The sequence below is a fragment of the Chenopodium album genome, chromosome 14, assembly GCF_948465745.1.
Source record: "Chenopodium album chromosome 14, dcCheAlbu1.1, whole genome shotgun sequence".
NCBI classification, from domain to species: Eukaryota; Viridiplantae; Streptophyta; class Magnoliopsida; order Caryophyllales; family Amaranthaceae; genus Chenopodium; species Chenopodium album.
In genome coordinates this window covers 14,042,110-14,066,051 of record NC_137847.1, presented here as the reverse complement: position 1 = coordinate 14,066,051, position 23,942 = coordinate 14,042,110, and the positions used below count along the sequence as shown (strand labels likewise).

The following is a 23,942-nucleotide window of genomic DNA, read 5'->3' as shown; positions in this document are numbered from 1 at the left end:
GGAGAGAGAGTGACGTGCCGAGGAGAGAGAAATTGGAAAGAATAACCTTAAGATTTATGGTAATTTGTTAAAAGTGTAAAAAAAAATGTAAAGAATTACATAAATGTCATTACTAAAGGAGTATTTTAGATGGTTAGATTAAAACCAATGAATGGCTGGGATGGGTACTTATATAAGATTGGGTTCTTATATAAAGGAGGGTTCTTACATGAGCCTTCCTATATATATATATATACATATATATATATATAATTTAATAATGCATAGTTGTACATGGCATACATGACAAAACGATATATGTCATGTACATTAGGCTCTCAAATTGTGTTTAGATAGCACTATATTACCCAAACAAATTATTTGGTACTAACAAAATTATAAAATTGAAATTCTAAACTTTTGCATTTGTTAGCAACTTAACACTAATGAAGAAATATATTGATGTTACAATGATACTCATATGGGACATATCATTTAAACACAACTTAATACCGACAAACGTTACTACGAATTACTTGCATGCCCTACATCCATGTCAAATTCTCAAGCATGTTTGTGAAATTGTAATTTTAAACACTTAGGCCTGTTCTGATTGACTGAAGTGAACTGAACTTATTGGAGCTGAATTGAACTGAATATTTTATGAAAGTAAGAAATTAAGAATTGAACTAAAGTTATTGGAGCTGAAATGAATTAAAGTGAGCTGAATTAAACTAAACTAAAATAATATAAAGAGAAAAGCCCTTATTAAGCTCCATTATTGTTAACAACTTGATAACATAATTAGAAATTTTCAAACTAACTACACACTAAGCTCCAAACCCCAGATAGCTAGAGTAGCTAAAAATGGAGAATTTCTGCTCAAAATGGTCTGTAACTGCCATCTTCCTCATCATCCTCCTCACTTCAATCCACTTTATTTACACCCAATTATTCATCCATCTTTCAATCAATTTTGATGACATCAAACTCAAGAAATCCCCACTACTCCCTTTGAGATTCAACTCTGATGGCACTTTCAAAATCCTTCAGGTTTTTCTAATCATCATCAAAATCAAAATCCTTTTTATTTTGGGTAATGTTTATTTATTTTTCCTGATTTTCCCTTCTATTTTTAGTAAGTTTTTCTCGTGATTTGATTTTCAGGTGGCTGATATGCATTTTGGACAAGGGTTGATCACGAAATGTAAAGGGGTTTCGCCTTCGGAATTTAAGTATTGTTCAGATCTTAATACCACTAAGTTTGTTCAGAGATTGATTGAAGTTGAGAAACCAGATTTTCTAGCTTTTACTGGTAAAATTTTTCATTTTTTTTTTTTTTTCCAGAACTTTGTTTTCAGTCTTTTTTTCCTAAATAACTATGTTGTTTCTAATTTGGGTTTTATATATGCGGGTTTAAGTGTGACTATAAACATTAATTACGTATATTCTTAAATTGGTATATTAATGTTTTCTTTTTGAACAGATGTTATTTTTTTTTTTTGAACGGATGTTATTTATGTTTAGTTAATGCTTAATGTTTCTAGTTTTATATTCTTATAGTTAGCTTTTGTAAGAAAGTAGTATATGATAAATATAGTGTTTGTATTTATGTAACCATAGTTGATTGTTGGTTTCGTCTTTCTTTCCATTTTTGTTACTTTTGTTATAATTAGTAGAATTAGCTCAATTTATGTAGCTAGTCTTAGTTTTAGGATATGCTGGTTCTTGGAGTGCAAAACTAGAGAAGATGATACTATAAAAACTGAAACTTTTTCTTAACTTACGATACTGGGAGAGTTTTGTTGGATTGTTAAAAATTAGTGATTGGTGGTAAAAAAAAAAAAAAAAAAAAAAAACTGGGTGTTGATTTGGTTTATTGAAGATGAGAGTATACAAGCTGAATAAACCATTGACTTGGTTATTTGTCATGACCAAGAAGAAAATTGTTGATGGGATTTTAAGAGCTATAGGAGTTTGGGACTTTTCAAGTTGTTACCAAATCTCAGCAGCTGTACTAATAAAAAGCGCCAACTTGTTGACCTGCACCATCACCTACAAGTCGGGATTTTGTTGGCAGTAACTTGGGTTGCTTATGTAAAGATTACGACATGGATTCTTAAACTCAGTAACTGTAGCATTGTGGAGTTCTCAATTTATGGCGTTGATACTTAACAAGATTGGAGATTTCAAATTTTGAAATTTAAGAATCTTACGTGGGGTTTAATGAAGTTAGCTGTTGCTTGCAGTCTTGGCACATTTCAAGGTTTATTAGCTGTAAAATGTAAATGGAGGTGCTAGAAAAAAAAATGTATAAAGTTTGGAAGTCCAAATGTTGAAGTCAGGCATTTCTGCAGGAATCTGCTTTGCTCAAAATGTGTTTCACCTTATGCTGGTGGATTGCAGCTCGTTTGCTCATAGTCTATGTAATTTAGGAAACTGACAGGATGCTTTCCTTTTAGTTATTGCTAATATTGAGCATCTAGATGTATTCACATTTCTGGTATTAGGATGTATGGTTGTAAAATCTTAATTTTTTCGTGCAAGAATATTATTAATCTCTGACCCTTCTCACTACCATATTCCGGCTTTAGTATCTTTAAGAAGCTGCTTATTACAAAGGATGTCGTTGCAATGTACGCTGAAAAAATTTCTTGTAGAAATTGACTTTCTCCGTGTGTAAAGATTGCAACTTTTCATTGTTGACTCACTTGGATGTAATGCACAAATGAAGAGGTGAACAAAATTTAATTTATTGAGGAAGCCATGCTTTTCGGAGGAAGCCGTGCTTTTCGACATCCTAATGAAAGAATTTACTTTAGATGTGTTTTGTAATTTGTAGCTTTGAATAACCATCATCCAACTCTCCAACAAAGGGTAGGAAAGGAACTGCCTTGTCAAGCTGCTGTATTATCCTTGAGAATTTCCTCAAAATACACACACACACACATTAGGGTTAGGGGTTGTGTTAATTACTAGAGAATTAGAAAGCATTTAGCAGTGGAACTTAATGTTTTCATGGTTCAATTATATAGGAGACAATATATTTGGGTCAAGCACGCCCGATGCAGCTGAGTCACTGTTTAAAGCTTTCAAACCTGCAATGGAATCTAGGCTTCCTTGGGCTGCTGTTTTAGGGAATCATGACCAAGAGTCTACTATGAATCGTGAGGAACTGATGTCATTGATTTCACTCATGGATTATTCGGTCTCTCAAGTGAATCCATCTTCTGGTCATCAAGAAACAGATCTGCTGACTGGCATTGATGGATTTGGAAATTACAATCTTTCGGTGCATGGCCCGTATGGTTCTCTATTGGCCAACCTTAGTGTCTTGAACCTCTTGTTTCTTGATAGCGGAGACAGGGCCATAGTGGAAGGGAGACGAACATATGGATGGATCAGAGAATCTCAACTGAATTGGCTGAAAGGATTTTCTCCAACAGAACAGGTCAGAATTTCCTGTCTGATATGCCTGGCTATATTCCAATTTATTTGATAATTGTTAAACTGGTGTTTGTATCATGCACCAGTATGTTAGTGCTTGTTGCTATGACATTAGACTAGAAATGATTCTGTAGCATAGTAAGAAAATTAGACTAGGTCATGCATGGAACCAGTAAGTGTCATATATTAAAATTTAAAAATGACATATTCACCAAATACACTACTTACATGGTTTATATTCTCATTTGATGACTTTTATCACTTTCTTGTTGACATACTTCTAAGATTCCAAAGAAAACTGTACCATTTGCTTTATATTTATAAAGAAAAATAGCTATAAGTCTAACATTGTAGTTTTTTCCTTTAGAAGTGCAAGATACTGTTGTCTGAGATTGTAGTTTTTTCCGAAAGACACCTCTGGACTATTACTGATTGAGACCAATGTGGACTGTCTTTAAAAGCGATTTAAACTTGTTTGACTTCATTCCATCTTCCTATCATACTTTTTTATCCTTACATGATGTGATGATGTCTATGGTTGAATAAGATACATATCTATCCTTTTGGATCCATTACTTTGAGATTAATATCGATGTTTGTCACATCATTTTTAGAATTCGAAACCTATTTCTATACCAAGTATTATTCTTGGATGTGTGAATTTATTAGGTAAAGTATGTGCAAGTTAATCATTAGTCTATGTAAGCAAGAATGATACTAATAGTTTATTGTCTAAACCCAAGCGTTGTATTAATTGATATGGTGTTCATTTTATCATAAGTTCTTGTATATATAGATTTCATTGATTAATATGTTGCAGGCAATACTAACAGGATGAGCATGGAGAATGCAATCACTGCGGAGGCTCCTCTTCGTCAAGTTTATCAAGAGTGACACCTCTGGCACTTGGTTTCTTTCACATTCCAATCCCAGAAATCAGACAGCTGTATTATCAGAAAGTCATTGGCCACATTGGAGAAAGTGTAGCTTGTTCATCTGTTAATTCTGGAGTTCTAAAATCATTAATTTCAATGAAGAACGTAAAAGGTGTCTTCCTAGGTCATGATCACAACAATGATTGCTGTGGAAATCTGGATGGTATATGGTTTTGTTATGGAGGGGGTTCGGGATATCATGGATATGGTAGGGTAGGTTGGGATCGGAGAGCAAGGGTTGTTCAAGTTGAACTTTCAAAGAGGGACAATTCTTGGATAGGTTTGGAGAAAATCAGTACTTGGAAACGGCTGGATGATAAATTGTTGAGCAAGATTGATGAACAAGTACTGTGGGATCAGAATTCTTGAAAGTTATTCGATTTCAGGTACGTAATGTCCTTGTTATATCTAACATCCATCTACCATGTATATTTCCCCTGGCATTGAATTTTTCCATTTGTTTGGATCAAGATTTTACTCTTAATGACAATTAAATACTACTATTTCTGCGTAGTTGTGCTGACAAACCATTTTTACACTATTGCTTTGGGTCTCAACTAGCCTAACTGATTTGTAAAATGCCTTAATGGGCATTTATATGTGCACTTAATCCCAATAGACGTTACAATCGCATTTTATTGTTCAAAAGACTTTCAGTAGGAAGTGTAGGGTAGATATAACTGTCAGCTTTCCCAAGAAAATGAAGCATGATTTCTATAAGGCTAAGGCTTAATGTGATTGCTATTAGATGATCCTTGGCCATTCTCTTACTAGAATAGTAGATTCAAGGGAGTATAGTATTATGGTTAAAAAAAATTAATGATGAATTCAATTATTATATTAGGGTAAAACTAGTATGATATGACCATTTGGAAACTTGCTCTGCTGTTTGGAAAATGCTAGGGTAGATGTTATTTATCATAAAGATCTCCTTTCAGTCAAGGTTTGTGTTCTGGGTAGCTTCTGGTTCTTAATTTCGGGGGGAGGGGGATGGGTTGTGAACACAATCTGAGATGCGCACCAAGAAGATATCTAAGGCATAGTTTAGTCGAAATCTTTAATGCTATGCTTAAGCACCTTATAGATTGGGGAAGTGGGGAAAGGGAAAGGGTGGACAACCTCCATTGATCAAGAATTTTTGATTTTTCGAAGATATCAAGCAGTAATATTGAGTGGATAGACTTTTTTTACATGCAATTTCATCCATGTTAATATTGTTTAATGATGAATATTAATTTACATGTTTCTGCAACAGGTGCACTTTCAGTTCAGGATTTTCAATATATAGAAAATCAGGTTGATTTTTGTGACACGTAAGCTTATGACAGGATGAAGATGATAACTTTTTGCTTTGTTTGTGGCTCATATGTCTATTTGCTTATTACAATCATGATGATTGATGAAGCAATTTTTGGTTTAATCTGGATGAGCTAATAATCAGATGCTCTTATGACTTCAGCGGTTGACTGTATGACTGCAATAATAATGGTAGAGCTGCAGGTAACGTGTGACACGAACGAATTGTAAGCTTTGTAACATCAGGCTACTACTCGCATTATCAAGGATAGTATTATTATTGTTAAAATTGCTAACTTGCTGGCAATTCTGCAATCTGATTCCTTCAATTCTAAATAATGCCAATGGACAAAATGCTTTTGTTTTAAACTTTGTTTTGTATATTAAACCTTTAAACGTGTATAATAAAATTAGAGTAATAGCTAATGGGTGCAAAAACTTGCTGTATCCACAATATTTTTCAAGCGGCCCTTATCATACAGAGTAATTTCTCAAAGCCTGTAAGCGCTCTAACCACCCAAGAAAATAAGAATACTAGTCTAATACGAAAATAGGAAAATAGTTCTATAGATATTTGTCTTCAAAAGGTCCCAATTATCGATTAACCCATGGTGATTCCAACTTTGGGGGTCCTTAAAACAGTCTCTAGCTTATTATGATCGGGTAAACCAATTGAAATTGTCACGTGTTGAATTTTTAGTGGTCTTTTATCCTAATGGTTATTGTTTAAGGTGAAGAAAATAAGGCCTAAAAGAGTAAATGGACGGATTGTTTAGAGTGGTGGAGGATTAATTTTATTAGCTACGCCTATCATAAACAAGACACGTGGCGGCGTTAATTGGTCAAACCGGTTAAGAATATATTAGTGGTTGTTTGAAAAGAATCCTCTAAAATTAGGATTGCCCTGTGCTAAACTGCTAATTGATAGTTGATACTTTTTAAAGATCAGCCATAGTTGGGACTGATAATGTCAATTTTTCCTATATTTTTGGCATTAAGTTTATTACCTAGTTTTGCAGCTTGGACGAAGCTCTGATTGTAACTATTAATGTCATATTGACATATTGTAGTAGTTTTTAAACATATTGATGAACGAGTAAATCATTTTTTTTTATTTATTTATTTATTTTTTTTATTTTTTATTAAAACCAATTTCATCATCTATTTTAGGACCTTCATTGCCATACCATCTTCCAAACAGCAAAGCTAAATTTAAGTAAGAAACCTACACCAAAATGGTATGTTAATGACTCGAGACTTTCTAAGTCGTTAATAGGATTTCTCATAGGAGCAACCTCCCCTAGACTGTTCAAATCAAGCATCGAAATTCTTCTTTTCATCCTTTGGTGTTTACAACTCAACCTAATAAGTTCGCGTATACGAGGACTGAGAAAGCACATTCTATGATGGGTAGACCAACACCATCTCTCCAATTACCATTAAATTATGTCATTAAACCTTGATGAAGATCCAAAAGAACACAGACCATCTGATTTTGACAGCAGACTTTATGGTTGTTACCAGTTGTTCAAGTGTGAGCTACTGGAGGCAGCCAAATCATCCATATAGTATGACAGGAACTTCATAAAAAGGGGGGCGGAGGAATCATCTAGCACCGGTTGAGATACAACAAAGCAATAACTATACATTTACTTCAACTCAATATACAGTAGGTTTACAGGTTAATAGAGCAGTGGTTTACAAACAAAAGCCTCAATATCGACAGCTCTCAGGAAAACTTTGGGAAGCAGGCGGGGCACCCAGCTAGTGTGTACAAAGAATGGTATAAATCATTGAAACTAACCTACATTATGATCTAAAGACTACCTAATTAACATGTACAAAAGGATGGCTTCACTACAAAACATAAGGAAGCCGTCAATAATTTTGATAGCTACTGATGAATTGATGAACTAATCAGCTCATAGACGATTGGTAGGATCAGTATTTGGAGATTCTGGATGCAAAGAGGAATCTCGTGGAAGCGTTAAGTAATCAGAGTCAAAGAGTGGTTTTAACTGCCTCTCAACCTCTTGACTTAAGAGATTAAACTCTTCATGAATCATGGATACAGCAGACTTGCAAGATTCCTCATCCCTAAATGCTAGAGTCCATCTTCCATCAACCAAAGTCCGTGCCTTTGCTTTTCCTAATGCGGCAGTTTTTGAAGGATTCAGGGACTGTAATGTTGGTGGACGAATCCTCAGGTGTAGCCATCTAGGGTGCTTGTCATCTATTCGGGGCTGCAGCACAGAAAACCAAGATGTAGGGATGGCACAAGAATATAATGTTAATTAATGATTGCAATAAATATAACTTTACAGCACAGTTGATTTACAGTAATTGTTGTCATAAAGGCATTTAAGTTTAACACATACATTACAGGCAGCCAAAGGAGCCACAACACGAACAACTCCAACATTTTGTCTCAAGGGGAGTTCTTCTACGAGCACAATCCAGCCAGATGTTCCCATTGATACAGCTTGAAACCAAACATAACGTTCTTTACCTCTTTCGAATGCAATTCTACAAGGAATGGCATCAACTGTATGTAATAGCGAGAACTTTATTATTCTTTCTTAAGCTAAATTTGAAAAATATTCTGAAAAGCCTCTTACTCATAAAAAAAATAGTGAGAGGGTGAGACAAATAACCAAGACAGAACACTGACCAAGTTTTAACTCAACACCTTGCTTTGGGCCAACAGTGTCGAGACCCATGGCTCTGCTACGAGAGTTTTGAGGTATGTCAACTGGAGGAAAGATTGGCGCATAATCAGGCAATGGTATGCCTTGTGAGAAAACTTCAAGTTGATAAAGAAGTACAAATGCCTGCATTGGGAAGAATTTCAAAATTATTAAATCTATACCATCTTCATCCTGAGTGTGTGAAACTTGTGACGTAGTTGGCGGAAGCATTAGCATGTGCTACTTAGCTTTCCAGTAAGGGCTGTGCATGCGGACTATTTTTAGTTGGACCACAAACTGTTCTAACTGTCTCCAAGACAGCTTAAACCAAGTTGCGATATTGATAAGAGCACACAAATGAATTACAGGCCATGAAAAAAAGGACACCATGGTGACACTGCACAGCATTCATTGCATCTTACCTGTACCACCTCATACATTCTCTCTCCAGCCGCCAAAGATTCACTTGAGATGACACCTACAAAAGATGAATATTTTAGTCATCTTTCTGTAGAAGACACATGTTACTTATGTAACAAAGACAAATACAATTCACAAGTTTCATTATACAACCTCCTGAAGAAGACGGCAAAAGCATGCACCTCAACTCATTCCTGGGGGATGAGGATTCTGTCACTACAAGAGCACGAAATCAGAAAACAAGACCACAAAAACACATATAAATGTACAGTCAGCAGGTGCTGATAAGTTAGATACCTTTTTTGCACTTTCTCCACTCATCACAAAGAGCCGAGATAAGTAAATCAGCCCATGTTCCTCTTGCCTCCAAGAGGATATTGCTAGAGCTTTTAACAAAAGATTCCTGCCCATGCAACATCCATAATGTCATTAAAAGTGAACAATACATTCAAAACTGGGAATACCCCTGCATGGGTGGTCCCTCCGTCATCTTCTCATTAGTCTTTAGTACATACAATAATTTGACAGAACTCAAATAAAAGGATGAAGAGCTTAACTAACATAAATATATATTTACTATTACACAGTGAATTGATGGATAGCTCAAGATATTAGCAGTCAAATGTTTGTAAACTTTGACTCAAAAAGTCAAGAGAGACATTGGGATGGACTACAATAAAGGACTTGTACACTGGGTCTGTTTCAGACATCATTTACAGACAATGTTACAAAAGGGTGACTATCATAAGCCACAATAATCATAGATAAATAAATATAATAAAATATAATCAACATAAGACATGTCATTCAAGGAGTCGAATCGCGCAAATTTGTGCAGCTAAAGGAAGTCACAATAGCTCCACTTCAACCTTGAAATTGTCGTTTCTTTTAACTTCCATAAAATCTAGTTTTTCTCAGCTGAACAATGATGTGGAGTTTTACCATATGAGATTATGAGCTACTTTTACACTTACTGTTGAGGACATTGCAGAGTAATTTTGAATTTTTATTCAGCTGTCACCGTAAGTTAGGTCAGTATTCAGGATATCCAGCAAGATTATAAATGATTGAATTCCTGATAACATATATTTTGTGGTTTAAATAGTTTCCATACTCCTTGATATCTACTAACAAGAGATGCTAATGTTGTCAATTTACAAGGTAACTATGCATTGCACTGGCATATATTTGTTACTAACAAATAAAACTTTGTGGCAAATTGGCAATTACTAAATACTCTTTCTTGGTAGGAGAGAGTTCTTAGTTTCTTACTCTGAGCAGCTTAAGATGTTGCATATTAAATTCTGCCTCACTATAAGGGAGCAACTGCCTCAAAAGCCAACCACCATGCCACAAGGTCCCGGCAGAGATATCTGACCGGCAGAAAAGGTTAACCAATGCATCAAGCACCTGAAACAAAAAACTTACCATTAAATCCTCTAAACCATGATAAATGGGCAAAAGGTGCATGGGCAGGCAAGCAAAGACCAAAGCTGTCCTCACTCCCCATAGCGTGGGCGGGTTGAAATTTGAAGTAATAAAAACTCATGCAAACATATACAATCTCAAGACAACCAGCTAAAAGCTGAATATAAATACCCCAAAACCACCTCCAAGATGACTAGCACTACCTCCATTATTTTATCCACCCACTTTCCAGGTTAGTGTTTTTTTTTTTTTTTGTTTGGCTCTACCACTTTTACCTTAAATATGATAACACCTTTTACCCCACAATTAATCCACCTTTTCCTTACACGCCAACTTCCTACTTCCTATCTCTTTACTTTATCCACCATTTTCTTACTCTCATCTTTTTCTCACTTTCTTTCTTCAAGCTGAATATAGGAGTATTACTATCATCAGGAAGGAAATTTGAAGACTATAGAACAGCTCCAACCCTAGGAAATTTTGATCAGTGCTAAGCCAAATCCAGCACTCCCTTAGACATTGATTCATCCTGGAGCATCTGAAAACCTTACAAATAAGCTGTCTGGTTCTCAAACTGGGACAATGAAAACATATCCAAGAGCATGCCATATATAAAATCTTTCACATGGAGAGCAATCATCATCGCTTTGGAAACTAACTGACGAGCATCTTCATCATTGTCGGACACTGAATTTTGCACAAAATTGTGTACATCTCTGATTTCTCCACTAACTTGAAAGAGCTCTCCAATTCTCTTCAGTAATATTATTTACAGAGCTGCAAAAGAAATTTTACTCACATGCCACTTCCGAATAGCCTTTCCTCCAATATCTGACACTCAACCATTAGCACTAACAGTTGGTGATGCATAAACTTCGGGACTAGCACGTTAATCAAAACAATCATGTAGATAAAATTACTGCAAAAAAATTGTCCTAAGGAACTTCAAGATCATACAATACAGCACTTCAATCATACCAAAGGCAGATATTAACTAAAAAACAAGAGCCTTTGAATCGCACTATCTACTGGCTCAAATAAACAATTGCTTGATTTGTTCGAGAGTTATATCAGCATGTCAGGAAAACTCCACATAAATGTCCCAATCTAACAAGTCTTCTTCGTACATACTTGATTTGTTCAGGAGTTACACCAATAAGCCTCTTGCTCCTTTACAAATCTCACATGCCTCAACAAACTTCCCTTCACAATTCCCTTATGGGGAGAGCGAGAGAGAGAGAGAGAGAGAGAGAGAGAGGAGTGGGGGGGGGGGGGGTTGACAAAAGAATTTTTAACGTAGATTTAAATATTAAAGACTTCAATAGATTGAATCCAGCCAATACCTGAGATCTGCATGAGCGCGGGCTTGATCTAGGTTCAAAGGAAGTAGAAACCCCATATTCCTGCATATATATGCAGATCCAAGGGGAAAAGAGCATAGTTAAGATGGATAAACTTTGTGCAGTTACATTCATAGCTACACAGCACACATAGAAAATTGAGAAATGATGCTAGAGATGTGGTCTAAGTCATCAAAGTAAAAATAATTCATGCACGAACTTGTAAAATTAGTAAGTAATAAAAACTGCCCTTGAGCAGAAAAACTATTTGCCTGGTTATAATCATGAAAGTCTTGTTCAATCAAAACTGAGATGATAAAAACAAGGGGTGGAAATTGGCAATTATAATTTCTCGCCAAATAACAGGCTAACAGCTTTTGAACAGTGCTCAAGATCATCACCCCAGCCTCAATGCCTCAAATGATGTACATGCCTAAGCAAGGTATAAGGAAGACACATGTTTCCCTCTGCAATACAGAGAGCTGAGAGAGGCTATTCCTTCAAACCCCTGATGGTAAATTGACAATACTTCGCACACATCCAGAAATTTTACAGAAGATAATATGCACAAGATATTAATTAAGTCATTGTAAGGTAATCCATTATAACCTAAACCTTAATGCTGTCAGTGATGTCCCTTTCAGCTCTATTGGTAATGATATAAATAACCTCTCTTGGATCTTCATTCAAATCCATTAAGGCTCCTCTTAAGATTATTCAAAGTTGATGGCTGAGGCTTACCAACGTCTATGATTATAGCCTATGGGAAGGGGTGAACATGATACTAGTAACAACATAAAATATCATCTCCTGAATCATGTTGCAAAAGTCTATACCCAGGTTCAAGGTTGAGCTTTTATTACTACTGACGTCACTCACCTAATATGTATTATTTCACCATGTGTATAGAGTTTTAGAGGTCAACTACAATTTGGAGATATATTACAGATTAGATCCACTCAAAATGCCCAATATTTATGTCTCACTTTCCTTAACTGGCCTGGGTATTTGAAGGTGAAATGGGGAGTCAAAGTAAAATAAAACAAAAAAACAACTTAATTCCAGAATCACAAACAGATTGATAATGTCTCAAGAAAAATCTCATCCCTTCCCAAACATATAAATCAAACCTAGCAAAAAGAACTTCACCTCAACACTTAAACAGGACCCTTTCTTTCCTTATTTTTTATCCTTATAACTATAGCTGTTTAGCATACACTCCAAGGTTTGGGCTAGAAAGCCTAGAATAATACTTTTTTTTTTCAGTTACAAGCCAACTTCTTTCATATACATAAGCAGCTTCTTCCAGTTCCATCCTTCTCATTAAACATCACTACATCAATAGTTCAAGATAAACAGCTTTGATTTGCCTCTATTTCAAAAATGATACATGTGCCTACACCGTCAGTCTGCCACATATAAATTTTGCATCCAAGTTTCTCAATGAATGTTTTTTTATCAATTAAGACTAGCACAGTGTACTTCCAGTTTCATCCTTCTCATTAATATCACTTTACTGTTTTCCCAGTTTGTTGTGGGGTTACCGCAGACAAGGAGAATATGCAAGTCCTCAAGAAGCCCTTGTCGTGAAGAATAAATCCAGACCAATTATTTGAATATGTCTAGGACCCATGCAATATCCTGTTGGATATTTCTAAATACACTAGTCAAACTCATCTGAACTTGAATATCCAAGATTAGAAGATTTAAAACTACTAAGAGGTGAAGCCTGAGACCTCTTATCTATGATACTTAAGACTTCTCAAAGCACACATTTTTTTTCTGAAAGGTGTTATCAAAGCTTCACTTTAAAAATGTTATTGACTTATTGTAGTTTGAAAAAGAAGGATAAAAAAGGTTAGCTTGCTGGTGTGTGCAAAATGGTCTTGTTGGAAATTAGATGATGCACTTGGAACAAAGGAGATGTACAAATTCTTATAGCATAGCTTTGCCCTTGTAAAGGTTTCAAATATCTATTATGACGGTTAGCTGAAGTCGAGTATTGTTGGCCTCTGTACAATATTTGATGTCCCTTTAATATGTAAAAAGTGGTTTAAAATGACTTGAGAGAGCATGAGATTCATCTCCTTAGCCCTCTTGGAGTCAAGCCTGATGACCCACTTGGATAATATTATCATTTGTGAGGTGCATTACTCATAGACAGTACTCTGCCCAAGACCACTAAGAACACAATCCCACCCACCCCCGGTCCTTTCCTTGCTTATAATTCTTTTTATACATAAATCATAATAAGTAACTAGTAACAAATAAAGGAAAACATAGAAAGATTATGCACCTTGAGTTTTTGTAAGTAGCTATCCAGCTCACTAACAAAACCAAATCTTGTTGAGTTACTTCCTGAAGAGAAAAGTTGTTCTTCACCTGAGCTCTCGCCAACAAGAGCTTGCTGCAAAAGACAAGTCACTTATCATATATAAAGTTGTTAATTGCTTCAGTATAGAAAACAAAAGATGGATGGGGCTTGAAGCAAACAAACATATAATATTGTTCTCTTGCGGAGAGGAAAGTGTTCAAAGCTTGAAATTAGCATTGATTCCCATAAATGTGGATTATGAACTAGTAACACATGTTTTCCAATGGTGGATATGAAAGTTACTAAGATAGCTGTGAGAAGGAATGATAATTTCTCTAGACCCATATACAGCCGCAGTTAGCTAAACAATTACTCATGCGCAATAATACATCTTTGAAAAAGAGAATCACAATTCTTGATTGATCAAATAAATTGTTTAAGCATCAAAGATGGCTTCCTGAATAGAAGAAAAAAGACTATAGAATGCTTCATGATAAGCATTAAAAGAAATATGTTACTTTATGCTCATCTCTATAATGGCTACAACTATATCCTTTTGAGTTTTGCTAACACCCTTCATACAAAGCGAACCTCGTTTCCGGGATAAGCAGATGTATAAAATGACCTGGGCTTCATCTCAAGTGCCTTCCTATCTTTATTTTAGAGATCTACTCAGAATTGGCAGTGGCATCAATACCACCAAGCAGGGCCCTTGACTCTCAAAGTCTCAATACCTTATTTCTAGAGTAATGTTTTAAAGAAAAACAAACCAACTAGTTTGGTAAAACAAAGTGCAGAACAGCTTCTCATCAAATTTTCTTTATTTGCCTATCTTTTACCAAGGAAATCTGTAATGCTCAATCTTATAAAATCCTCACTTAAAATTGCTAAAATCTAGCATGTTTAAAAGTGTGTCTGCACCTAAAATTACATTAATAAAACATTCCCTAACAACGGCTGCCACCATTACAGATCAAAAACTTCATCAACCATCAAGCACTGAAAGATCCAGAAGCACCACATATCTCAATCTCCGGATGACTTTCAAGTCCAGCTAGAACTTGTCTCATAGTCTCATGCAAAATTGGATTCCATAAGCTTATATCGTTGACCTTAAATTGTCAAAAGATGCAGGTATATATTAATCAGTTACTCGTGCAAAATTGGATTCCATGGTCTCTAGCTCTCCAAGTACCTCACAATCCCTGACTCCTCAAAATAGTTTATTTACCGAAAAATCACAGCCTTGGAGAGCAGCTTAGACACGTCCCATCTTTCTATTTATTTTTTTTTATCGCTATACATATCATCTTCTTTTAAAAAGATCAAAAGCACAGCCAACCGTAAGATCAATGTGACCAGCGAGAAATTGGTTTTAAGACAAACTAAATTCAGGCCACAATAAGCTTATGATCTCAATAACCTCTAGGTCCTCCTTTGTATTGGGATCGATAAGAATAGATTGAAACAGTAACCAAAACACTTCTAAGCATAATCTCACCAACATTTGGCAGGACATATAAGTCAGGAAGGACCTAAGGATAGTAAGCTTGAAAAAAATGAAAGTGTAAATATTAAATAAAATAAATAAATTAAGGAAAAAGCTATATGCAGCTAAAAGTGGAAAGAAACAACAGTAAATTAACATTTATTACACCGATGTACTCGTGAATTGTCGATAAATTCCTAACTTAATTCTAAAAAAGGAAGTATATTAAATGCTTACATGCAACCCTTATAGCATTACCCATAAATAAATGAAAAAATGCATGTATAATCATGCAAAAGTGCTGATAGGTTAATGAAGAGGCATACAAAGAGGTATATCTCCAAAGTAATAATTGACAACATTAAGAAACATAACACAAGAATCTTCCAGCTGCAAAACTTCCAATAGCTTTATGTTTGAAGCTCTCATAATCCATAAAGCGTAATCTTAGTTGCTAGCATTTCTGTTCCTTATCCACTCCACATTCTGCTCGAGAATAATGTCAGAATCTTGTGCTTCAACCTTTTTTCTTTTGGGAACACGATATTATGTATGGTAACCCTATATGGCTGTAGTACATTTCATTTTTCAAACAACCTTCACTTATTTGACATTCTATGAAATAACCCAAAATTTCAATAAAACACTTAGGTATGTACATCGCTTGAAGGGACTGCCTAGTTATTGCGGTTCATATTGAAAAATAACCTACCATCTTCAACTCTTTTTATTATCAGATTTGACTTCCTATAAGGCTGCAAAAAAGTACAGCATCCACAACTCCCCCCCTCCACCACACCCCCAAAAAAAATAATAAATTAAAAAAAAAAAAAAAAAGGAAAGAAAAATTGCAACTGCTTCTTTCTCTTTCAAGCCCTCAAACCAGCTTAAATTGTTATCCAACTTTCCCTCTTCATATAAGGCTTATAAACCTTATGACCATCAAGGGCTACCATTTAATAACATCAAACTTCATACCCAAGGACAAATCCTAAATATACTAAGCACCCCAACTTCCATACGCCAATACAGATCCAAAAAAATTTCAAAAAATTGGAGAAACCTAATACACTTACCCTATGTTACTCGGACTCGGGTACCCATGTCCGACACGGGTATGTGTCCAAGTGTCCGACTCGGCTACTTTGTGGAAAAATTTTATGATTTTGAACTAAAATGAAGTGTCCGAGTGTCATACCCATGTCCAAGTGTCGAGGGTCCGACACGGGTACTTGAGGTAAAACGAAGAGTCCGAGTAACATAGCACTTACCCATTCATATTTTTCATAATCCTTCATAAATAGCATGTGCAGTCCAATAAAAGTATTATAAGTTTAAAACCAAAAACCTTTGCAAAGTGAGGACACACATGTTAACATAGTGAGCAAAAAAAAGTATTTTCTAATAAGTAGAATATACATACCAGTAAGAGTTTCTTATGTTGCTTCCGTTTTGGAAGAATTCCAAAAGCATCTAGCATTGACTCCTCCAGTTCTAAAATTATCAGAAAGCTTTGGTAAGAAATTAGCAAGAGAAATACTCCCCCTATCCCATATAATTAGGATAAACAATTGGAGGAATGTCACGTTAAGCATTTCTACAAGCACATTTCATTTTCAATTCTATTGCAAAGGAAGATTTACATTTTGTTGATTTATTATCTTGGTAAAGAGATGTCAGAACTTTAAGTGTTTAACCTCATACGCCAAATGGTTTGATGTACAACTCAAACCCTTCATTTGTAATTCTCTAAAACCAAAATTGACAATAATTTCAGGTGAAAAATTTTAAGTAACTTCAACAAACTTGATGGGATAGCGTAGTATCCAAGCCACCTAAAATCAAAGTTATTACCTTTGGTTTGCGACAGTGTAGCAACTACACTTAATGATCCCAAAACTTGTACGTCGTTGCCTACATTAAGATAAGAAAGTACAGTCTCCCTGCATTCAAAATATAATTCATTAATTTCAATATGAACTCCATATGATAGAAGTTTTAAATAAACAATATAATAATTTGTAAATTTCTACAGTTACCTAGAAACAAGAGTCTAAGTCAAGCTTTCAGGAAGGGAAAGACCTTATAAACCAATGTTAAGGAAAATGAACTCATAACAGAAGCATGCAAATAATCAAAACACCTTATAAAATACTTATAAAATACTCCCTCCGTCCCCGAAAGAACGACCCTTTTGGGTTGATTTCGTGGGTATTAAGAAAGTTAAATAAAAAAAAAGTAAAAGTATATTGGAAAAATAAATTTACATGGGGCTTGTAAAAAAGTAGACAGAAAAAGTATTAAAAATACATGAAAAAACAAAATTTTATATAGGGAAGCTAATTTTGCACAAATATTGTTGTAAATTGATGGGTATTTTAATGCAATTGGATCGATCATTTTGGGACTAAAATTAGGCCAAAAGGGTCGAACTTTTGGGGACGGAGGGAGTATATAATTAAGCTGATCCTGGCTCCAACAATCGGAAATGAAAAAACAACAGCACAATGTAAGATGGCTTGGTTTACTATACAAGTATACAGCTAAAAACTGTTCCTGAACCCACAACAAAAAGTAAAAAGAAAAAGTTACAAAAATAACATGATAGCTTGGATTCTGATTTTACCTGAGAGACTGATTTGGATCACCACAACTATCTTGCAAGCAGACATCATCAGGAATAGAAAGTTTCAAATTTCCTTCATCCTCTGCTACATATCCATTACTACTTTGAGCACTTTCTTCGGTTTTTAGATGTTGAAGTTTGTAAGAGATTGCAGCACCATTCATTTTAGCTTCTGGAAGTGATACAAAGGCCCCTTGTGGACAAAAGAAGGCGGCAACAATGGTATTTGCCAAATCTTTGATTTTGACTATTCTCAAAATGCAACAAAGAAGATACAATGAAGTGACAGCTCCAATTCCTACGCCCTGGATGCAAAAGCTACAGAAGTCTTTACAACTAATACAAAAGAAGCACTGGTCATCATAGTCGCAACTACAAAAAACATCACCAACTCTCTTCCAATTTTCCATTCAAGAAAATGCTGAAAATTCAAGTAAGCCACACCATATTGGAATATAGAATTGGCGACAAAACTGCGACAATCAAATAAGTGTGGAAAGGAATAAGGATAAATAAGACTAACAGACAGTATTAAGTTTCACACTTACAGCCTCAATCAGAGAAGGCAGCAACAGTGGCAATATCAAAAGCCGCAGCAAATTGTCTGTTATCAATTTGTCCACATCTGGAATCCCTGCTGAGATAACATCACTAAAATAATACAGATTGTCCTCAATTTCATCCGCAAAAGCGATGATGCTAGATGAAAAATCTTTGGATGTTTCCCTGCGTCAAACGAAGAAATAAAGTATGCTAAGTAAAAGTTTGGCCTCTGTTTTTTCAATTGACATTGCAGTATGAGAGCTTACTGTGAAGCCTGAACAACCAGATCATTCAATGCGAGGCACTGCTTCTTGAAAAAAGCAACCAAGTCGGTAAAATAATTGGCAAGTGTTCCACTGGCGACATATCTATTTACACTCTCATCCCCAACTACAAACCAAGAAAGAAGATAGGAATTTATAAAGGAAAGAAAAGAATGGTTAAAGTACTTATTTAGGAATAGATAATAATAATAATAATAATAAAAAAAAGGGGAACGTAACTGACCATGGTAAACATTAAGAGTTAATGCACGTATAGCAATACGTATCATACTCTCTTCATGGAAGGCATATTGAATGGCTTCAACATACAATGGGAACGATACCACCTCATCCTAGTTCAGGAAACAGGAGAAAACTAAGGAAAGAAATTCATAGAGAAAAGAGAATCTTCCATAAATATTAGACAGACACTGGGTATGCAAATCTATCACCAGTTCGCTACAAAACAAAACTTGCGTCAATTAGAATTTTTAAATTTTCTAAGAAAAACTCAATAGCATGATCAAGCCTCTCATACTTTAACTTCTTTGCCCTTAAGGAAGTTTTGGATCCTGGTCTTAGAAAGATGTTCATTAGCAATAAAATGATCAATGGGAATTAATATTAGAACAATACAACAGGATATATAAATCTATGCTCCCTCTCCAAATTGACAAATATTGAAAAGATCCAGTGATACACATTTTCCACAACATTACTTGGAATATTGAATGCAAAATTCTGGAAATGCTGGGGGGGGGGGGGGGGGGGAGGAGCCTTACTTTAAGCCCATATAAGAAAAAGGGGAGAGAGATTAAGAGGAGAAGGAAAGAAAGAGAGTTAAAACTTCGAAGGTTGTGGTTATTTCCCAAAATACAAAAGTCTTGTATGAATCACCATCTACGATTTAAACACCCTAGTCTCGCCATCAACTCTTAAAACCATTAACCAAGAACTTTCTTCATAAACAGCTTATATAACTACTTTTTCCACACAGTTCCACCCTTTTAATTATGAAGAGAGATAGACAGCAAGCTTTGATGACTATCCATCATCACAAGCAGTTTTGGTGAAAACCAGAAGAGCCATCCACATCAGACCCTGATATAGCATGACAGTAAATGACATTATAAAACAAATAGAAAATAATAAGCTTACATTCTGTGTCTTCACAAGCAATGCTATTGTGCTCTTGTTCAGATGCCCACTTATTGCTCTGCACGAATCCCAAAAAGCAACTCATTATAGCTCATTGCAAATACAGAATCAACAACAAAAGAATTAATGAAAGGAGTACATCATTAGAAGAGAACAGACCTTAGAAAGGATATATAATATGATAACAGCTCTTCATTTCGAAAGTCAAATGAATAAGTTATGAGATAGTTAATGTGCTCATTGCTGAAGAGATAATCTATGAAATGACAAATATAGAAACTATCAGTTTACACACAGCAAACACAACCAGCAAATGAGGATAGGGCTAACTTTAGACAACTCACATATTGCATGCTCATTTTTCAAATTTTGAATCATGATGCTCATAGTCTGAAGTAATTGGAGAGAAACAGTGACAGTTCTACTGATCTTCAGAATGCGTATAAACTCTCCCAACACTTGCTTCTCCATAAAAAAACTGCAAATGAAGCAGATATGATAAAAGTATCAGAAGCTAGAATTGATACAGAATCCTTTGCAAGAATTGCCTTAGTCACAGATTGTTTTGGTTTTTTAAAAGCCGTCTTGTTTTATTTAAAATGGGCAATATAAAACCTACGTATAAGTAGTTGGGTCTCCAGGAAATTATAAAATTCACATTAGTCCATTTCTCTTCGACATGGTGACATGGGCAATCACTATAAGATGGCCTTAGTAGTCATTGAAATAGAAAAATTCAAAACCCCAGATTTACCCTTGTGGAGACTTGCTTGGTCAAATATAATCCACCCAGGATAAACCAGGAGATTCCAGGCAGGAAACAATGGGTTCCAGACACAAGAAATTAGTTCAAAAACCTGATGTTTCCAGTGATATAAGCCTGTGATTAAAAAAAAAATGCAGTAGCTTGCATATAGTACTTATAAATTTTTTGAAAGAAAACTTTCTTCGCCATCCTTGGTAAGTTATTTCAGAAGACATCTTACTGCTGAGTGATAAGATTTGTAAAAATATTAATAAAGTTTATTTAGACAGACTGTGAACATCAATAGGATGCCCATAAGATGCACACTACAGTTGCTCTCTTTAAAAAGCATTGTCTTTGTATTATTAACGATGGATGGTAAATTAATACAAATTACTCTAAATATTATATTGGAATTTTGTTTTCAAGTGTATTTTAGGTGATGATTACAACACTAGAAACAGTTTACATAAAAAATTACTATTATTTGCAAGAAGGAAATTTTTAACCCTAGACTTTAACACAAACATTGCAGCAAGTACAGACAAGGAACAGCAAGCTATAACTTGGACCAAAAGATAATCAAATCCCGAGTGATCTAAGATTGGAAGAAATTACAGGGCCCCTAATGACATCAGTCCAGCCAACAAGCAACATAGCAGACCCATATTCATCTCTCCAAACTCATCAGATTCTACTTACTCCAAATTCTGTTAATTATTGCCAAAGATTGGTGCATATAAGTTTCACAATTCCTTACCACATAGACACACATACAACAAGAGATACATTACAAAAATTATTTTTAAAATATTTCTGAACTAATATGCTTACTCGAAGAAGGTTGAATCATGCTGGTCTCCATATGTTACCAATTCCGCAATGGATCTCAGTGCCTCAATAACAAAATCCTTCATAAAATATACACTACATTCATAAATTAACCACAAAAGTCGGCTGCTTAAAAGTGAACAGAACATAAGATTCAGCTGACCTTATTAACTTCATTGACGATTTGAATCTTTTGCAGCTGTTCGGTTAGATATCTGCAGTTAAGGAGAAAAATCAACAGGTAAACATCAATGGAAAATTAGATCATACTCGCTTGACCAAATTGGCAACTTGGACAAACAGCCTAACACCAATAACTCTCTCGGGAAACCATTACAGAGTAACCAAGTCACTTTCTATATACATGGAAACAAAAAAAATCATTAAAATTAAAAAAAAAAAAAAAAAAAAAAACACATTACCACATAGTAACTTTTCTATTCTATCAAAATTATGGACGTTTTATAGAACATATGCAGGCAGTAAACTGCCTTAGTTATTGGACAATCTTACTGATGCAAAATCAGCATGAATCAAATGTACACAGAAATGGGTGGTAAATGTGTACATAGGTCATGTAGTCATATAGCTAACAAGATAAGATAAGCAATTTAATAAGCAACAGATATAACTTAAAATAATTGTTTGCACACAGAGTGATGAAGTGATCTCAGTATCTCACTCTTAGGACTATACTAATTCTATTAATCAACCATGACATCATTATAAGCAGGATCAAATGTAATCTGTCCTGGGATAATAGAAATACATACTGATGAAGGTGATACTCAGAAACCAATTATTTGAACTTTAGTCCCTTCCATATTACTTGGACATTTTTAAAAGCCCAATTACATATCAATACTATTTTAAAGAAGGCAACTTCTTCTAGATACTCTAAAATAAATTGGAGTTGTAATATCCAAAAGTGTCAGAATATCTCCATATGCTCAAATGATCAATCAGCCACTCAACTCTATTACACATTACATTTTCATCTCTCCACATGTAATGTTTTTGCCGGTCGAGATAAAAATAATCGACAAAAAATTAATATACCCACAATAATAAAAGCATAGAATGAACTCAAACTTCTTGATCAAAATTATTCCCTCTATTAGAAATTGATATCACATCATCTTAATCCCACATACAAGTGAACATAACATGATTCACAACAATATTGTTGTGTCGATAGATACTTTCCCATCAGTCCATTTAAGCAGTGCATAAATGAAATCCAATAGTAAAGCATACAATCATACTATGAAAAATGGAATATAAGATTACTTGCTATGATTGTAAACAGAAACCAGTTGATTCATAGTTTCTATTTGTGATCCCCACTATAAGACTTAGGATTAAAAAAACCCGCCCGCCCACACCAGCAAGAAGTTCGGTTTCGCAGTCCTCTTCTCCCAGGAACACCAACAAAAAGAGAAATAGGCATAAGATAGCAAAAACCCAGCAACAATACATCTCACTTTTTCTTTTTCTTTTTCTTTTTTTTTTTTTTAGCGGCCACATTTCGCAATTGGCACATCCTAATCCCTCAATTAAACATTTAATCAACTAAGTCAAATCAGAATAATTCGAAAACTATAAACAAACACTTAAAACTCAACTAAAGCACCAATTTAGTAAACTAGAAATTCAAAATCAGCTAACAAAAATTCATTCATAATTTGATTTAATTAATAACAATAATTGCAACATTATTTAATCAAAATGAACTGAAGATTGATAACAAAGCAAACAAACCTGAGTTCCTCTAAAGAGAATCGATTTCGGGATCTCCAAAAGGAAAACCACATCATTAAACAATCAAGCCTTTAAAATTAACATCCTCAGCGATCATAAACTCAGCAAATTTCAAGCGAGTCGGATTAATTCCACATGAAACAGCAATCGATCAATCACGGTGTTGATTGTGATTCTAATTATGATGAATGTAAATTTGAAATTCCGGAATTAAACGAGAAAGATTAGGGTTAGAATTGGGGGAATTGAAGAGGAGAGAGAAAAAAGGGGTAAAACGGCGATGATCGGTGATAGGGAAAAGACGTGAAGATTGTGTCGCCGGTAAGAAAGAAGCACGAAAGAGTGAGATTTGATTGTTTTTGGTGTCGACAAATTGTTTACTTCCCTATTATTTGTCTCCTTGCCTGGTGTCAATTCTAAGTTTCAGATATCTATTTTTTTTCTTTTATTTTTTTTAGAAAAAATTGTCAAATATAATACGAGTAAAAACTTTAAACGGTCCAATAAAAATAAGTCAATTTTTTAATTATTTTTAAATAATACAAACTTTGAGGAATATCCGCTTTAAACAAGTTATTTTATTTTATTCAAAATCAACTTCAAAAATTAAATTATGATTATTCTTTTTAAAACAAAACTTTTATTTTACGGAGTATTTTTTAATTATTAATTTATAATTC

General features: G+C 34.7%; 2 protein-coding genes across 3 annotated transcripts; one reads left to right on the top strand and one right to left on the bottom strand.

The window, feature by feature from the left end:
- Positions 1 to 808: 808 nt before the first annotated feature.
- On the top strand, positions 809 to 6,026 carry LOC145578976 (putative inactive purple acid phosphatase 28). The gene is made up of 5 exons (XM_081636271.1): positions 809 to 1,032; positions 1,147 to 1,294; positions 3,015 to 3,430; positions 4,260 to 4,747; positions 5,617 to 6,026. Exons 1-4 carry the CDS (start codon positions 847 to 849, stop codon positions 4,728 to 4,730), a joined length of 1,221 nt encoding a protein of 406 aa, XP_081492397.1. The 5' UTR covers positions 809 to 846; the 3' UTR covers positions 4,731 to 4,747; positions 5,617 to 6,026.
- A 1,256-nt stretch (positions 6,027 to 7,282) lies between these two features.
- Positions 7,283 to 23,634, bottom strand: LOC145580081 (protein TRANSPARENT TESTA 9-like). Of its 2 annotated transcripts, none has more exons than XM_081637417.1 (21): positions 23,263 to 23,634; positions 21,665 to 21,716; positions 21,505 to 21,581; positions 20,270 to 20,403; positions 20,085 to 20,181; positions 19,926 to 19,983; positions 19,012 to 19,120; positions 18,771 to 18,894; positions 18,510 to 18,687; positions 17,962 to 18,266; positions 17,190 to 17,278; positions 16,759 to 16,829; positions 13,829 to 13,939; positions 11,536 to 11,595; positions 10,037 to 10,174; positions 9,062 to 9,167; positions 8,918 to 8,980; positions 8,767 to 8,822; positions 8,329 to 8,488; positions 8,036 to 8,202; positions 7,283 to 7,900 (listed from the first exon to the last, which is right to left on the bottom strand). In XM_081637417.1, the coding sequence occupies exons 1-21, from the start codon at positions 23,316 to 23,318 to the stop codon at positions 7,580 to 7,582; spliced, it is 2,532 nt and encodes an 843-aa protein (XP_081493543.1). In that variant the 5' UTR covers positions 23,319 to 23,634; the 3' UTR covers positions 7,283 to 7,579. The 2 variants fall into 2 exon arrangements, with proteins under 2 accessions (XP_081493543.1, XP_081493544.1); XM_081637418.1 differs by having other exon boundaries at positions 8,918 to 8,974.
- Between the last annotated feature and the right edge of the window lie 308 nt (positions 23,635 to 23,942).

Excerpts from the sequence above, each read along its gene's own strand:
- LOC145578976 (XM_081636271.1), top strand. The coding sequence starts at position 847 with ATGGAGAATTTCTGCTCAAAATGGTCTGTAACTGCCATCTTCCTCATC. Across the intron at positions 1,033-1,146 it reads GCACTTTCAAAATCCTTCAG|GTGGCTGATATGCATTTTGG; the intron begins GTTTTTCTAATC and ends TTTGATTTTCAG. Across the intron at positions 3,431-4,259 it reads GATTTTCTCCAACAGAACAG|GATGAGCATGGAGAATGCAA; the intron begins GTCAGAATTTCC and ends CAATACTAACAG.
- LOC145580081 (XM_081637417.1), bottom strand. The coding sequence starts at position 23,318 with ATGATGTGGTTTTCCTTTTGGAGATCCCGAAATCGATTCTCTTTAGAG. Across the intron at positions 8,823-8,917 it reads TTTGCCGTCTTCTTCAGGAG|GTGTCATCTCAAGTGAATCT; the intron begins GTTGTATAATGA and ends CATCTTTTGTAG. Across the intron at positions 8,203-8,328 it reads AGGTGTTGAGTTAAAACTTG|TTGATGCCATTCCTTGTAGA; the intron begins GTCAGTGTTCTG and ends TATTACATACAG.